This window comes from Phoca vitulina, unplaced genomic scaffold (genome assembly GCF_004348235.1).
Source record: "Phoca vitulina isolate PV1807 unplaced genomic scaffold, GSC_HSeal_1.0 scaffold63, whole genome shotgun sequence".
Classification (NCBI taxonomy): domain Eukaryota; kingdom Metazoa; phylum Chordata; class Mammalia; order Carnivora; family Phocidae; genus Phoca; species Phoca vitulina.
This window is the reverse complement of record NW_022589766.1, coordinates 8,802,115-8,818,523: the sequence shown is the minus strand read 5'-3', so window position 1 is coordinate 8,818,523 and position 16,409 is coordinate 8,802,115. Positions and strand designations below refer to the sequence as shown.

The 16,409-nt window shown below is 52.8% G+C and overlaps 1 protein-coding gene across 3 annotated transcripts in view; it reads left to right on the top strand.

Annotated features, from left to right (window-relative positions):
• Nucleotides 1-16,409, top strand: part of GALNT14 (polypeptide N-acetylgalactosaminyltransferase 14) — a 220,113-nt gene that overhangs the window by 121,109 nt on the left and 82,595 nt on the right. For all 3 annotated transcript variants that reach the window (XR_004297810.1, XM_032391518.1, XM_032391519.1), the window contains exon 2: nt 5,571-5,740. Coding sequence is in view for 2 of the 3 variants with exons in the window: in XM_032391518.1 (XP_032247409.1) it covers nt 5,571-5,740 (170 nt within the window). In the remaining variant the exon portion in view is untranslated. The remainder of the gene's footprint in view (nt 1-5,570; nt 5,741-16,409) is intronic.

The following is a 16,409-nucleotide window of genomic DNA, read 5'->3' as shown; positions in this document are numbered from 1 at the left end:
CCTTTGTTTCCTTGACCCTCAGTTTTCTCACCTGTGAAATGGGAACAACACAACTGGCTTGCCTACCTCACAGGGATAATACAAATGCAGCATTCTGGTGAAAAAGCTTTGTAGATAAGAGTAAACTCTTCTGTTTGGCCTGTTTGATATTGACCGTCAATCATTATTATACTTTTTCATTTCTAAAAGTGATGCTCAATTCTTTTTCAGTGAACTTTTGTTCTTTGCTAATTTTTTATTCCATATTTTAACTGTTTTATCTCCAGTTATGCTTTCTTTTGTATCTGTAATTCCTGCATCTGAAGTCTTTGGAAGATCTAAATCTGTTGTTTGTAGTTTCCACTAACTCTCACTTAGTGAGAGATTCCTTCTCTGATCGTTTTTTAAAAACGATTTATTTTTGTTTCACTTATTTTAGAGAGAGAGAGTGCAGTGGGGAGGGGCAGAGGGAGAGGGAGAAACACAAGCAGACTCGTGCTGGGTACGGAGCCCAATGTGGGGCTCAATCTCACAACCCTGAGGTCAGGACCCTGAGATCAGACCTGAGCCGAAACCAAGAGTTGGACGCCCAACACACTGAGCCACCCAGGTGCCCCTGACCTTTTTTTTTTTTATTGTGATTTCACCTTTCAGTGAGCTTTGTGGAAATCCTGAGGATCTAGATTGGAGATGCTTTTCTCCAAATAGGATTTACATTTGCTTCTGACAGGAGACAGATTCTGGTTTAATATTAGAAGGAAACTTCTAGAAGTTGCAGGCCTTTGAAGCTTGGAGTGGGCTCCTTGGGACCTCTGTGTCCCTGGCTGGACCCAGGAGGGATGTCCATTGGACACTGGAATGTTATGCTGGAGTGTCAGACATTGAATGGATAGATGAATTCTGTCATCCTTAAACAATAAGTTCTATCATTGTTTATAATTCTGACCTCCTGTGTGTTAGCCTGGCATCTTCCAACCTTCCTAAAGAAATCTGCCTGCAGAGTTGTACCCTTCCTGCCCTGGCTGGGGGGAGACTGGGTACCCAGGAAGGAGAGTGATGGACCGGTGGGGTGATGGTGAAGGGGACACAGAGATCCTCTGAGGAGGGAGATCCCTATGCAGAAAAAGAAGCTGGCTGAGAAAAATGATGGGAAACACATAGATAGTCCTTGAAGATGGCTCAAGGAAATGGCAGGGAGGCTCTGGGAAGGCAATGTCATCTCATGGTCGGAAGCATAGGAGTGGAGCCAGGCTCCATGGGTTCAAACCCTGGCTGGAGCGCCTACTACCTGTGTGACATTGGGCAAGTCACCTGATCTCTCTCTCTACCTTGGTTTCCCCAGTTGTAAAATGGGAATGGCAAACTTGGCATCTGTGATTGTGAGGATTAGATGTAAATGTTTATGACACGTGGTAGGTACTCACAAAGTGTTGTTTTATCATAGGGTAGGTTTGAGAAGTGTTATTAAGGATCAGCACAGTTCAGGATAGGAAAGAACTTTCTTCAAGGGGTAGAGACTTTCTCATTCTAATGGGGGCGGGGGGGGAAGAAGAGACTTAGGGCAATGAGGGAACTAGTAGCTGGGGAAAGAAGAGAGGGAGACAAACACACTAAAATCATAGAGAGCCCCATAATGAGCTCTAATAGCATTAGAGCCCAATAGTCAGCGTGAAAGAGAAATGAGAGGAACAGGCCAGGGAAGATCGGAGGAAAGGGGACTCGGGGCGTCACCTGAAAGCAGGGCGGGAGGAAAGAAACGAAGCCGCTCAGATGTGCTTCCGAGCATTCGTTTTTGGTGCCCCATTATTTAAGCTGGGCTTTGGCAGATGTAATCAAATATATTCTGTCAAAAAGATTGTCTTGGTTTTCTGTGCTTGGCGTCGTGCTTACGGTTGGAAACGCACGCACTCTAGATTGAGTAAATTCTGGTCAGAGAGTCAAGTGAGACCTTGCCTGGGGGCCGTGGGTGGTGGTGGGGCCACACAGGAGGGGGCCAAGGCCTGGGGTGGGACGTTGTGTGGGTTCCTGGGTGTGTGTTCTCATTCGGGAGAGCAGTATCATCACTTCCCGGAACGGGAAAGTCTGCGAAGCTGCACGTGCGTGTTCAGGCCCTGCCCCGGATGGTCACAGGAGCCAGGAAGCAAGGAATCCAAAACATGGGGACCATGTGCTGCCCTCTGGGCTCTCGGAGCCTGAATATGGGGCCTCATGAATTGAAGAGTTTGGAAGCCAACTCCAGATTAGTACTGGAAGTATCTGGGGGAGTCTGGGGCCCTTCAGAAATCCTGGGAGGGCCACAGCCACTTTAATCTGGGGACCATCAGGGAAAGAGTGGCTGGTCCTTCCCATGGGCATGGCCCCCACCTCGCTCCTCTGTCCACTCGCTCTCAGCAGAGGACATGCCCCCGATTGGTTTCCTGGTTTCCGTGGTAAGACAGAGGCGTTGGGAGGTTCCGGGAAGGATTTGCTCAGCAGCCCCTTCACTTTCTAGCCATCAAGCTTGGGCAAGCCAGCCAGCTCTCCTCTCTGCCGATTCCTCCCTGTACAGATGGGTTGTGTGTGCATTCTGTGGCAATATGTGCGAGCCGCCTTGTAAAATAGAAATTGTTATTCAGATGGTAGCATTTGTATTTTAAACACAACGTCACCATTATTTAATATATCCAGATATTGTTGTAGGAAAACCAAGCTCCTAGGACAGGGCTTCCCCCCAGTGGATCTCAGTGCAGCAAAGTGTGAACCCGCTCTGTGCACATGACCATTGCAGGGAGCGGTCCCCTCCAAGGAGGCTTTGACTGATTGTTCAGTTTTTCTCACCAGCCAGGCTGTTACTCAGGCTCTGGGCTTTCTGGGGTTCAGAATCCCAGCTGAGTTCCCATGGCCCCGTCCCCAAAGAGGCAGATTCTGCCAGGGATGCTTTGCTGCCCGTAGGGTGGTGATTTCCAGGCCGAGCAAACAACCCAGCCTTATGCCCTCTTGGCCCTGGGCCTGGTCTGGTGTGAATAGAGAGTAAGGGATGAGGACAAGAGGTCTTTACCTGCCCTTTCTCCAGCCCGTTGCCAGGGCCTGCCCCTCCATCTGCTTCTCCAGCTGATGCATGGAACCTTCCATCAGTGCCCCAGCACCGCCCCCATTCAGGCCTCCCTTCCCATCAGGTTCGATTCCTGAGCTCCCCTCCCACCTGGGCTCCTTGCGGCAGTCTCTTCCCTCCACTTCGTCCTGCACGTGCGGCCAGAGACCCTTCCACCTGACCTGCTTCATACAGACCCAGCTGTGTTCCAGAGTTCTCTTTCACTCACACACCCTTTGCAGCCCACACTCTGGCCGCCTCGTTTCTGAGCTAGCGGCATCCTGAACAGATTCTCCCTCTTCCAGGTCTTCCTGCCTTTTATCTGGGTTTTCACTACATATGTATTTCCCTTCCCATTTCCTCCTAAGCAAAGCAAACTCCCTGCTCATCTTTCAAGCACAAACTGACTTGACACCTCTTCCAGGCAGCCCTCCCCATTTCCCTCACTCCTCTGGTATAGGTGTTCTAAGTGTCCTCATGCATGTCTCTCTGCAACCTTGCAACCCCCTCGAGGGCTAGGACCTTCCATCTCTGCATCTCCCCTCCATAGCACAGAGCATTGTAGGAGCTCACCACTGACTGAGAGAATTGCAATGAATCTAATTGGGAACGAGCCAGTGGGAGATGGTACAAGGCCCCATGATGTCAGGGTCACCCTGTGGTGATGTTCCAAGCACGAGTGACAGCTGTCAGCCTGTGACATTGCACAGCACAGGCTGGGGGAGGGGTCTCACACCCCACCCCCTGCGTAGCAGCAGTATCCCTGGACATTCATAAAATCAATTATTGGATAAAAATCGCTGGTTTCCAAAGCTTCATTTTGTGCTATTAGCAAGAGAATGCTGTTTCAAAAGGAGATAACAGAGAGAGAGAGAGAGAGGCAGATCAATTACCAGATAAGATCGAGTGGTGCGTGAGATAAATGTACACACTGGCGAACCACCCCTTGGAGCCCTCTGTGGGTAGAACACCCATCCTGCCATCTGCGGGGCCTGCCCTGGGCCTTCCTGTCAGGCTCCCCACGTCCAGGAGGGTATCCTGGTCAGCAGCGGGAGGGGCGGTGTCCGGACAGCTTTTCATATTTGCACAGCGACTAGGGCTCAGTAACACATGAGTGAGCATCTCATCCTTGGGGTCGTTGCTAGCCCCAGGGCCCCGGCCCTCACATTCTAGGGCAGAGCCTAGTCAATAGGTTTTTCCCAGAGATACCGAGTTCTTTTTGCTTTGATGAAGCTGAAAGTTCATCAAAGGGGAGTGGCTCTCCCCCAGGGGTGAAAGTGCCCGCATCCGCTGGGCAGGGGCCATCGAAGGAAGCATCCAGCGTGCGGAGACTCTGAAGCCCACAGCTCCGGCCGGCTGTGCGGAGAGCCTCTGCCTGGCTGCTGAGCTGGCGTGGGCGGGGCAGAGGAGGCAGCCTGGCTCTGGGCACGAGCCATGCCCTCCCTATATAAATACCCTCGCCTTCTCTGCTGTGCGAAGGCACGGGACGGCCCGGGAGCCTGAGCTCTGCTTTGCGCTCGGCCGCTGTCCCACCTGTGCAGACAAGCCCAGAACTTGGGTGAGAGCTTGTCTTCCCAGCTCAGCACAGAGAGTCTGGGGAGGAGGAAACAAGATCATGAACACAGAAGCTACCTTATACATTCGAAAGCGCTGTCTCCACGTACGGTGAGGATAGGACTTGTTCCCGAATTGATGCTTCTTAAAAATAATCACAGATTTAGGGATGCCTGTGTGGTTCAGTTGGTTGTGTCCGACTCTTGATTTTGGCTCAGGTCATGATCTCAGGGTTGGAGCCCCGCATCGGCCTCCGCACTCAGTACAGAGTCAGCTTGAGATTCTCTCTCTCTCCCTCTCCCTCTGCCCCACCCCCTCTGCATGCTCTTTCTCTCTCAAATAAATAAATAATCTGAAAAAAAAATAATCACAGATTCCTGGGTTGGAGGAAGAAGGGAACACACAGGCGTCCATCCGGTGGGGAGCACACTGTTACAGATGGATCGCCTACATCCCAGCTCTTCCTATGGCCAAGGGCGCAGTGACGGTCATACGGTCATTCTGTCTGCTACGTTCCGGCTTCAGTGCTGGCCCTTTTCAGCCAGATGTTGTCAGAGTGCCTTGGCGAGGAGGCCTGTGGGCTCAGGATACTAGAACCCAAGTCGCAGCCCTGCCAACTTCCTAAAGGTGGGATCCTGAGCAAGGTCCTTGGCCTGTGGAGGCTGTTTTCTTGTGTTCATACTGGGGCCATGAGCACTGCCCGCCTCCTGGGACTCCCGGGGAAGGGAGTAGAGGTTCTCACACAGCGCCTCATACATAGCGCTCCGTAAAAGGCAGCTACCCTCTTCGTGTCGTGCCGTGTGTTATTGTTGCTGCTGGTGGTTTTATTAACCTCTTCCCTCTGGCCCCATCCTTGGGCGAAACTTTGCCGGGATGAACCTGTTCTCTGCAGTTGAGCAGCGACAGACAGAGAAGGCTGGGGAGGGCTGGGAGCTGTTCTCCCTGACTTCCCATCTGTGCTCCGCAGACTTTGGATGCCGACTGGGAAGACCCGTGGGACCAGTTTGATGAGCGGCAGTATCTGAATGCCAAAAAGTGGCGCATCGGTGACGATCCCTATAAGCTGTATGCTTTCAACCAGCGGGAGAGTGAGCGGATCTCCAGCAGCCGGGCAGTCCCTGACACCCGCCATCTGAGGTACGTGTGACTGCTCCCACTTGTCACTCTCTCCTGTTCCTTGTGGTCATGACAGAGCAAGGGCAGGCTTGATTGGGGCAGGGCCCAGGCCACGGATTGGGGCAGGCACGCACCGTCTGCTGCCGGCCAGATGGTAGCTGACGCTCTCTGCGCTACCCACTGCTGTGAGCTATCCCCTGGCACCTCCAGGGAGAATGTGGGAGGCCCCTCCGCCTGCACCTGGCCCCCTCACCTGGTGGTCACCCCGAAATCATGGAGCACTAAAGACCCTATAGCCCGGACCTGGTTTCCCTGGCAGATTCCCATGGCCAGGCCTGGCGTGGCTTTCAAACGGAGGGAGGGCAGGCCGGGCAGACCCCTGGGAAGTCAGGTCGGTGGGCGGGCTCATTTCCTCGGACAGCCCAGGCACGTTGCCTCATTACCAATCCTTCCTAGATCAGAGCAGGCCTTTGCTTCTCTGTGAGGCCTGAGTAAGCAGGTCTGTCTCAACCCCAGCTCCTCCGCGCTGGCCTCCCTGCCTACAACTGGGAGGCCCAGCTGCGCCAAAGGCGCACGGGAGGGGCTTGAGGCATTGTTAAATTGAGAGGGGGGCGGACTGGTGTTAGCTTCTTAGCGTTCTGTCTTTGTTTGGGTCCGTGGGTACCCGTTTGTGGACACTGGGGTTTATGAGCAGGGCGGTAAGAATTCTCGTGACTTACGACGCTGGGCAACCTGGTGGTGCTTAAGTTGTCAGTCTGTAAAGAGGGGTGGACTCAGTTTCCCCAACTAGGCTGTACGTACAAACTCAAAAACCTTGACTTACATAGCACGCATCCCATGGAAGGGGCTCATGTTAATCACCATCGTTCATAAAAGGAGCCGGTTTCCCCAAAAAAGTAATGCCAGGGCCATGAGCTATAAGGCATCTGTGGTTTCAGAAGAAGTCTTCAGGGCACCTGGGTGGCTCAGTCGTTAAGCGTCTGCCTTCGGCTCAGGTCGTGATCCCAGGGTCCTGGGATCGAGTCCCACATCGGGCTCCCTGCTCGGCGGGAAGCCTGCTTCTCCCTCTCCCACTCCCCCTGCTTGTGTTCCTGCTCTCGCTATCTCTCTCTCTGTCAAATAAATAAATAAAATCTTTAAAAAAAAAAAAAAAGAAGTCTTCAGAAGAAGACTCCAAGAGTCTGCCAACTGAACACTTCTAAGCAGCAGGACGTCCCCCACAGCCAGAGATCCAGGGCACTGGCTATACCTCGAACACTCTGCTGGCCTGAAAGCTTCTTCAAGTCAGAGTCTTGTAGTATTGCTATCAAAATTCCCCAGCACTTATCCTGGTTCTTGGCATCTGATAGAATTTTCATTAAAAATTAGGTAATTTGGGGGCACCTGGGTGGCTCTGTCGGTTAAGCATCTGACTTCGGCTCAGGTCATGATCTTGGGGTCCTGGGATCAAGCCCCGTGTCAGGCTCTCCGCTCAGTGGAAAATCTGCTTCTCCCTCTCCCTCTGCCCCTCTCCCCTCCCGCTCCTGCTCTTTCTCTCAAATAAATAAATAAAATCTTTAAAGAAGAATTAGGTAATTTTATTTCCCTGAGCAGAGACTACAGACAGGTAGGAGAACAGGGAAGAAGGCTGAGAAGCGCCCCCTGGTCTCAGGTGGGTGGTCCCGCCCTTGTCCTGAGTCCAGATGGTGAGACCCTCCAGAAGGACGAAGGGCCGCCTCCCGGCCAGGAAAAGAGCCAGTGCATCTGGGTGTGAGTTCTGCTCCCGCCCCGCAGAAGGGAGGCATGGAGTGGGGGATTCACTGAGCAGGCGGGTTCGAGGGGACACCCTGAGCAGGACGAATTTCTGCGTTCACCCTCATCTGTGATCTGAGAGGCGAAAAAAGAAAGTGGTTTACGGGGGCCGGACATATGTGCGGGTTGTGGGGGAGGAACCGAGACCGTCCCCAAGGATCCGAGTTTACCAGGTCCTGTTCGGGGCCCTCTCCGAGTGTGTTGTATCTATCAGGTAAGTGTGATCTGCTGCCAGGGAGGCAAGAGGGGCAGGGAGGATTTAGATGCAATCTAAGGCCCCCTTTGGGAAGACAAAGAGGAAAAGTCCATCAGCCACATGTCTGCCTCCGGGCACTAACCTTGCCCTGTGGGAGCTGAGATTGAGTGACTTAAGAGAATTTCAGATCTGTGGATCCTGATCCGAAAGAGCAGGAAGAGGAGAGGACAGGGGATTGGGAATGAGGGCAGGCACATGGGGCCAGGCAGGTGTGGCAGGGCTGTTGAGCGCCGACCGTGTGCAGAGCCCCAGGCTAGTGCCAGCAGAGGCTAATAATTGGATCAGCCATGTCCAGGCTGAGTGTGGTATGGGGCTGACCCTGTGCACAGACCACTCTTGCGCTAACGAGAGTTCCAGAGACTGCCAGCAAAGCCCAGTGTGCTTCCCTCCCACGGACCCCACTGGGGGTTGACCTTCTGTCCGCAGGATCTCCTCCTTCCAGCCCTTGCCTCCCAGGGAATCGGTGTCTGTGAGGTTAAAACCAACAGCTAAGTCCCTTAATCCTGTGATTCCAGCCTCCCTGTATCCTGACTTCCTCCCAGAGTAATGCCTGGGGCCAGCTGGCTTGGGCTGACGGAGCCCTGGGGCCCTTCTTGGGCCCTGCCGACCCCAGCTCCAACCAGCTGTGGCTGCTGGTGACCTATCTCCTATCGCCCAGGGATTCAATCAGTGGCTGGCATTTGGGGATCACGGTTTGCTGTGAGGGCTGTCCTGCGCATTGTAGGTTATTGGGCCGCCTCTCTGGCCTCCGCCCACTAAATGCTAGTAGCGCCCCCCATGTTGTGACATTGCCGATGTCTCCGGAGGGGCAAGTTGCCGTGAGAGGGAGCCCCTGCCATAGAGCCAGCCCCGCTTGTTACCTGAGATCTCAAGACTGAAACATCAAAGTGCATTATCAGCCCCAGCAACGGGACGAGGCCTTCCGCCCTCTCGGGGGCGGGCAGGGAGACATCTTTTCTGGCACCCAGTACAGCACCTGGTGTGTGATAGAATTTCAAGAAACATTTATTGAACAAAGGAGAGGGAGAGCAAATCTGCAAAGACACTTGACTACTTTCTCCCATCTGCCTTTCATACAAAGAGGGAAAGAGGACCGAGAAGCAGCCCCCTTCCTCTGCTCCCTCCATCCTAGGGGGCTTTAGATGAGGAGGCAGGAGAACAGAGTCTATGAAAGGGGTTATCATTACTGGGAAGAGAATAGTGAAGAAACAGCACAGGGGAGTGGCCTGAGCTTATTAAATTTGCTTCCAATTTTCTTACCACCGTAATTGGATTCTGATTTATAGGACGCGTGTGGACAAGCGCCTGAGACAGAACTATTAGCTGAGCATTAGAGCACGTGCTGCTGGGAGGCCGGCGTTGGGGGGCATCGCTCAGGAATCCAAAGATGCCGTGAGGCTGGAGGCAGCAGGTGGGGGGAGGGGGACAAGGCTGTGGAAGTTTTCACCCGACAGGCAGCTGGGCCGATGGAAAAGCCAAGTGCATTGGCAGTTATAGAAGCCTTCCCAAGCATGTCGTGGCCCGGCACCGAGCAAAAGCAGCCCCACAGAGGCCGGGGGCTTCATTTCCCCGTGTGGAATAGAATTGTTATCTCGGTCCTCCGTGCCAGGGAGCCCAGGGTATTTTGTAGGGGTGGCTGGTTGACCTGGAGAGTGGGATGACCAAGGCGAGGAGGCAGGCTAGGAACTCCCATTCCCAGGTTTTATGGGGGGTGGGAGTGAGTGATGTCCACACCCAGGCTAGTTTAGAAAGGGAGTACCTGTGGTTTCAAATGGATCCCCTGCACATTCACCCTTTGGGGTTGACAACGGAGACTTCCCATGCGCACCCACCCCTGACCTAACATGTGACATTTCCAGTCTTGAGATGGAAAGAATGCTGTCATCGGCCTTTTGACAAATCTTGGCCATGTCTCAGTTTCCTCATCCCTGATCCAGGGCCCATGGGAGGCGTGGGGACCAGGTGCCCAGCAGTGGCCTTCCGCATGTCCCTCTGCACGTCCTCTCTCGGCTTTGTTCTCTCATCGCTTCAGACTAGATGGCCTCGAAGCTCTATCAGTGTGGAGTCGCTACAGCCTCCACGTCTGGGCACTCTTCGTGGTCGGTCTTCCCTTCCAGATGTATCCACATCCACGCACTCGGCTCTCCCACCTGCCTCCGTGGGAATCTCATGGTTGCACTGGCGTTGGGCCCACCTAGTGCCACGTTGTCCTCTGAGACCCACAATCCTGTTAACATAGATGAGAGCCTTAACTCCCAGGGCCCCACCGAGGTCCGCTGGGGTGGCGAGGATGAAGACGTGGCTGTCGGTATCAGGGTAAGTGTGCCATAAATAACTATGTCAGTGTACGGAAGGGACAGCGTCTAGCTGGGGTGAGTCTGAGCAGATTTCCCAGCGGAGTTCCCCTGTTTATCAAGCACTGACTGGTCCAACAAATAGTCCTCATTTTCCGGCTGTCCCGCCCCCACCGCTGTCACCACATTTGGGTGACAGCAGTGGGTTTGCCATCATCCGAGGAGCACAGAAAACATCTGGCAGACGAGGAGCCATTCAACAGAGGCACACTGCTGGAGAAGGGAGGGCAATATTTTGATAAAGCAAATGTCTATTTCTGCGGTTGCCTAGCAATACTTAGGAGGTGGCTTTGATCTCAGGGAAGCAGGTGTGAGGGTGGACTGCGCCCAGGAGCCGCGAGCAGGAGGGCATTGCAGCTGGGAAGCCTCATTAGGTCACCTCCTCCTGGCCGGCTGGGTCTGATTGTCCCCCTCAGCCAACTCTCCCAGCCTCTGTCCAGGGCGGTGCTAAATGGTTCCAACAGTGGGATACCCATCGCTTGCCTGGAGGGAAAATTCCACACTTCGATACGTCTCACCAGGAAGACATTTTTCCTTTGCTCCTTTTCATCCTGGGAAGTGAAGGGGCAGCGGCCCAGTCTGGGATCGCCTGTCTTCCTCCTTGTATTTACTCGGTTGGAATGGCTGCCAAAGATCATCATCATTTCTCTCCTTGTACTCGTCACTTAGCAGTAATAGGATAAAAATCTTTACGGCTGGAACGGCTAAGCATAAAAAATGTTCCCTCAGAGGCGAGGCTATTCCACTAGCTTAGCACAGAGTTGGTGATGCCACATCAAGGCGGAGGGGAGGAGAGAGGAAACCCATCACAGACACTTAGCTTTTGCAAACACGCTCTCCCCATCTGCTACGTTCTGCTCCCTCCTGTGCACCATTTTTCAATACAGGAGTTGGTGAGCCTGTTGATAGGAGCTGTTAGTGCGCTTCACTCCAGAGCATCCCGGAGTCCCAGGGAGCCTTGGAAGGGGGCAGCAGAATGAGTTTCTGCACATCCTAGAAGTGGCTCTGCGGAAGAACGGTGCCCTCTGCCCCAGGGGGCTATCTGAGTACCCAGTGCAGGGCGCAGGAGTGGGTTCTCACCTGGGGCAGGAGGGGAAGAGAAACCACAGAGACTAAGATGGAAGGTGCCTCTGGGCCAGGATTCCTTCCCCTCCTGGGCCCCTGGGTCCTTGCATGCTACCCCGTTCCCTCCACCCCTGCCAGCTCTGTGAGTTTCAGGCAGATTTCCCAAAGAGGCGGCATCTCAGCCTTTGAAAGGGGACCAGTCAAGAAAATTGCTGATGAGAATTCATCTGAACGAACCTCCTTCACTGTTTTCTCACACCTTGTTTGAGCTCATTCCGACCAGCTTTGACATTGTGCATCACATTCATTCGTTCATTTTCCTGTTCTTTCACTCACTCATCCACTCAAGATGTTTATTGAGCACTAACCACATGCCAAGCTCTATGCTAGAAATTGGTCCCCACTCCCGGGGAGCTCATGGTCTGTGGAGAAAATGCACATGGGACTGATTCTTGATGTTCAACTGTGGTTTGCTCTGAGGCCCTATTGTTGATTCTGGAGCTAATGCATGGACTTCCTGTCCTCGATTCCCAAGTACTCATCTCCCGCCCTGTCCTGGTTTTGGTGTCACTATTTCTGTCTTGTTCGTGGAGCAAACCGTACGAATTAGGAGCTTTCCTGTAAAAAATAAAAAAAGTCAAAACAGCATTAAGCTGGCCTACCCAGGAGAAGGCATTTATGCTTGGATGGGAGGCAGAGGCTTTTTGAAGGAAATGACATTTGAGCTGGAATTGGGGGCGACAGGTAGGATTTTAGCTGGTGGCAGGCATCCCAGATTGAGGGAACAGCATAAGCAAAAACAAGGAGGTGGGAGAGCCACATTGTTTTGTAAGAGTCAGTCCAATTTCCTTGGAGTGTGGGTGATGGAGGGGAGAATAATTCTGGATGGGAAACTTGGGGTCATGTTGTAGCCAAGTCTTGAATTCAGAATAAGGAGCTTAGAGTCAGGTCAGTCAACGTTGGAATGCTTGGACCTTTATCCTGTCATAGCCTCATCATCTCAGCGATCCCAGGAGATGTCCTAAGCAACGCATCCCTGGCCAGTCCTGGGTCAGCGGAGCTCCTGCCGAGGTGGGCGGGGTGGGGGGGAGTGGGGAGTACCAAGGTAGGTCCGAGCAGAACTGTGCCAGGCAGCAGTGATGCACTCCCCATCCCCAAAACCATCCCAAGGGAGTAGAGTGTGATGTGGGATCTTGGCTTTAAGGCACTGGCAGCCTCAGGGTGGGGGTGCTGGGTCTTACACTGGGGAGTTTGCTCTGGGGTGAGGTGGGAGAGATGAGAAGCAAGAACTGGTCCAGAGGGAAAAGGAGCTGGTGGGGATCAGGAAAAGGAGTCTGCCCCATCTGACTGTTGGGTTTGGGACTGAGCACCAGTACTAGCTATGAAGACTTGGGCAGAAGAGCAAGACTAGCAGATTGAGCACATGCCCAGGTAAAGAGATCCAGGCTCAGAGGGGTTAAGGGACATGTCCGAGATCACACAGCTAGTCAGTGCTTGGCCGAAACTCAAAATCAAGTTTTCAGATTCTAGGTCTATATGTATGTAAATATGTTTAGAGAGAGTCCCAAACATGAAGCCTGTATTATGTCTAAGTTCACTGAGCGTGTGTGTGTGTGTGTGTGTGTTTTATTGGTACTTGTAGGGCAAGGAGAAGAGATGATGCGTGAGGATTCTGTTTCCCAATTAAGACAGTTTGATACTTCTATTTGACCTTTGCTTGGAGGCGTGGATATAACATATTTCAGTTAGCTAACTAAGTCCATAGTTTCTTGTGTTCTGTCACCAAGACCAAGAAGAACCTGTGTGCCTTTGAAAGGCACTAAATGGCTTTAGCTCTGGAGGCACATTGCCCTCCCTCCTCCCGGGTTTGCCTTCTTTGTTACACATTGCCCAAGGAAGGAGATGATGGAAAGAAATGTGGAAAGACACAGAGAGGCATGTTCAATGGCCAGGATTAGGAAACTGATTTGGAATTAAATATTTCCCCTGCAAAATTTATCCTGCAAATTATTGAGTCTTAGGTTATTAGGTGTTAACCTTAAAAACTGAATAATAAAGGTTGTCGACCAGCAAGTAAGCTTGTTCAGAAAGAGCAGAGAAATTGCAGTTCGGGATATACAAACTATGGGGGACCCCAAGCAAGTCTGGAGACCAAAGGGGAGAACATCCTTCTGTAGGAGAAAGGAGGAAGTTGGAGGGGTCGTTCTGAACAAACGTTCATTGGAGGAGAATGAGAGTTTGAGGTGGTGGTGGCTTCTCATTGGCTGTAGGTGAGGGCAGCTTGCTGTTGCCCAGCTGAGAGGAAATCTTCCTTCTTCCTGCTGGACTGTGTATTTTGAATGAGATTTCCTTTATTCATTTTCACTTCGGCATAGATCAGTAAACAAGCAGTCCAAACACTTGCTCTCGTGGAGCTTAGATTCCGCAAGGAGGCAAATCTGCCAGCTGGGTGACTGGGGACTCCTTACTGCCCTCCACAGGCCACCCGTCCCTTCTCACCAGAGGGCCACTACCCCTGGGAAGAATGTTCCCTTAGCTAGCCTTAAAAACAAGCCCTGACCCATGCACTTGGGGCCAGTAACACTAAGGGGAAGGTGGCATCATTGCTCTCTCCTCTAAATTATCCTTTTTTTTCCCCATTGTTGTGGGGGTATACACTTTTAAGAAAGCAGAAGGCTGAAGAGGAGACCCTGGACTTACACTCTGCATTCTGGAATGTTCTCTTTAGTGCTAGACAGCTGTTGTGCTCAGGGGAAGAGAAAGCATTGCTGAGTTTGACTGTGGCTCTCGCCTCTAGTCCTGGGCTGTATTGAATCCTTCCACTTCGGTGGCTTTTGAAATATCCCTGCAAGACCACAATATTTCTCAAGACCCAGAACGTCTCTTCATCTCAAGTAAACTTTGAATCAGAGTCCCACATACATACAGAAAGGTTGACACTTCATTCATGTACCGCTTGAAGAAATTTCCAGAGAGAACACACCCACATTCCCACATCAAGCACCTCTGTCAAGGGAAAGACGACTCTCAGTTTGCCAGAACCACCCGATGTCCCTGCCCTTACTCCCCACCGTAGGTAACACTGTCCCGAATTCAAATGCCATAGACTAGCATTGCTTGTTTTTGAACTCTATATAAATGGACTTACACAGTATGTGCTCTTGTGTGTCTGGCTTCCCTCAAAATTATGTGTGTGAAATCCAGCCACGTTTTCCGAGACGTGGTGTGTTTATTCTCACTGCTGTATCGTATTCTTTCGTATGAGTCTATTGCAAGTTGTATATCTGTTCTACTGTTAATGCTCATTTGGGGTTTTTCCAGTGTGGGGCTCTTATGAACGGTGCTCCTTTGACTAATCTTGTACTTGTCTTTTGGTGAACACGCATTCCCACCGGCCGTGTATGTGTCTGAGAATAACCAGTGGCTCCACATCTTTGTGGTCAGTCTCTGGCTGTTGTCTGTTTCACCTGAGCCTTTGAAGCTGAGTCGTGGTATCTTCCTGTGGTTGAGGTTTGCCTTTCCCCACTGATCAGTCAGGTAGAGCACCTTTCAGGAGTTCAAGGGCCACTCCCATCCCCAATCAAGTGTTTTACACCTGCTCTCTTCACCTTTCTAGGCCCTTTGCCCAAGAACCAAGCACAACGCCTCACTCTTAGTCTGTCCCCAATAACCTGCTTCTCTTCGGAGTGTTTTTGACATTTTCCCCCACATCGTGGCGGTGCGCGGTAAAATGGAGGGAAGCTACTGGACGGAGCACGAGAAGCTGGGGGTCCTAAGATAGTGCCCCACCCTTCAGCTCTCCGGGTGTCTGCTTCCTCGCAGGTAAGAAGACAGAAGTAGCTCAGAGATGCTTATTAAGGTCACTTCCAGCCCTGTCTGCCGGTTGAAAATACTTGCGCGGGTGAGAGTGTGCAGGCACTGACTTAGGGACTGAATCTGATTGGAGGCTATTTCCAGAAGCACGACTCCCTCCAGCTCTGCTGCACCTCCCCTCCCCCATGGCCCTGGATGAATCCTTCCCCTCACACACTTCTCTTCCTAAGGAGACTCGAGGGCCTGCAGGACCTGGAGAGCTGTCCTTTACTGCCGCCTCGTCCGTTTCTTTGGGCCCTCATGCCTTCCCCTGGGTGGAGGTCACCGGACCACGCTGCCGCCCCCCCACCCCGGCCCGGCTTCAGATGCCAACATAAGCTGCTTCCGTACCATCTGTGCACTTGAACAGCAGCGCTCTTTGCTCCTGGAGTCGGCACATCACACTGATGGCAGCTTGACTGAAAACTGGTGACCTGCCCACGGTTTTCAGCGTAGAATAAGGAGTTGGAACATGTGAACTTTTCCCCTGTATAACACAGAGCGCTGTTGTGTTGGGTTCCCGTTAACCCCGCAACGCTTCGAAGAACCATCGGCTGGTGTGACGTGCCCCTCCCCTGCGCCTCTCATGCCAGAACGAAACGGGGCTGGCAGAACGGGCCCCAGGACCTCCTGAGAGGCTTGGGCACCTGGCGCAATTCCCAAGTAAAATCCGAACCTCGGCCATGCTCAGAATAAGAGTAACCACACCTTGTAGCTCTAGGAGACTTCATGGAGCGTTCTCACATCCCCTTCTTAGCAGCACTTGGGGTGAAGGGGTCACCACCATTCGGCTGGGGGGCAAACGGAGCCCCAGCACTGTAGATGGTTGGGTGAGTGGCAGGGCTAGGCCTCCTCACCCTGTGAGCTTGGAGATCGGGCATGTCTCTCACTTAGCACCTGCTCCTTGGGCGAGTCACTCAAACTCCGCGAGCCTCAGTGCCTCATCTTGAAATGGGAATAATAATGGTAGCCAGGGTTGCCATCAGGGGGAGGCAGGGTAATCCGTGCGGGAGGCTGAGCACAGTCTTGAGCCCCCAGTCAGCGCTGTCTGTTAGCTGTGGCGCTGGGCTGTCAGATGGGCCTGAGTCCCGGGATCACCTGGAGCACCTGGGCCCTGTGCTCTTTCCTCGGCTCCACAGCAGGTCCGGGAGGCAGGGCAGAGAGGGGGCCAGCCCTGAAGGAGCAAGGAGCTACGTGAGTGAGTTTGGAGAGGCCCTGGCTCTGCGCCCGGTCCCCCACCTCTGAGTTGGGGTGCGCTCCAAGAACAGGGTGGTGCGGGGGCTGGAAGGGTGCGGGCAGAGAAGATCTGCACGGCGCTTCCTGCCTCAGCCTTGGCTCCTGGCGCCAAAACACTTAACTTGCCTGAATGTCA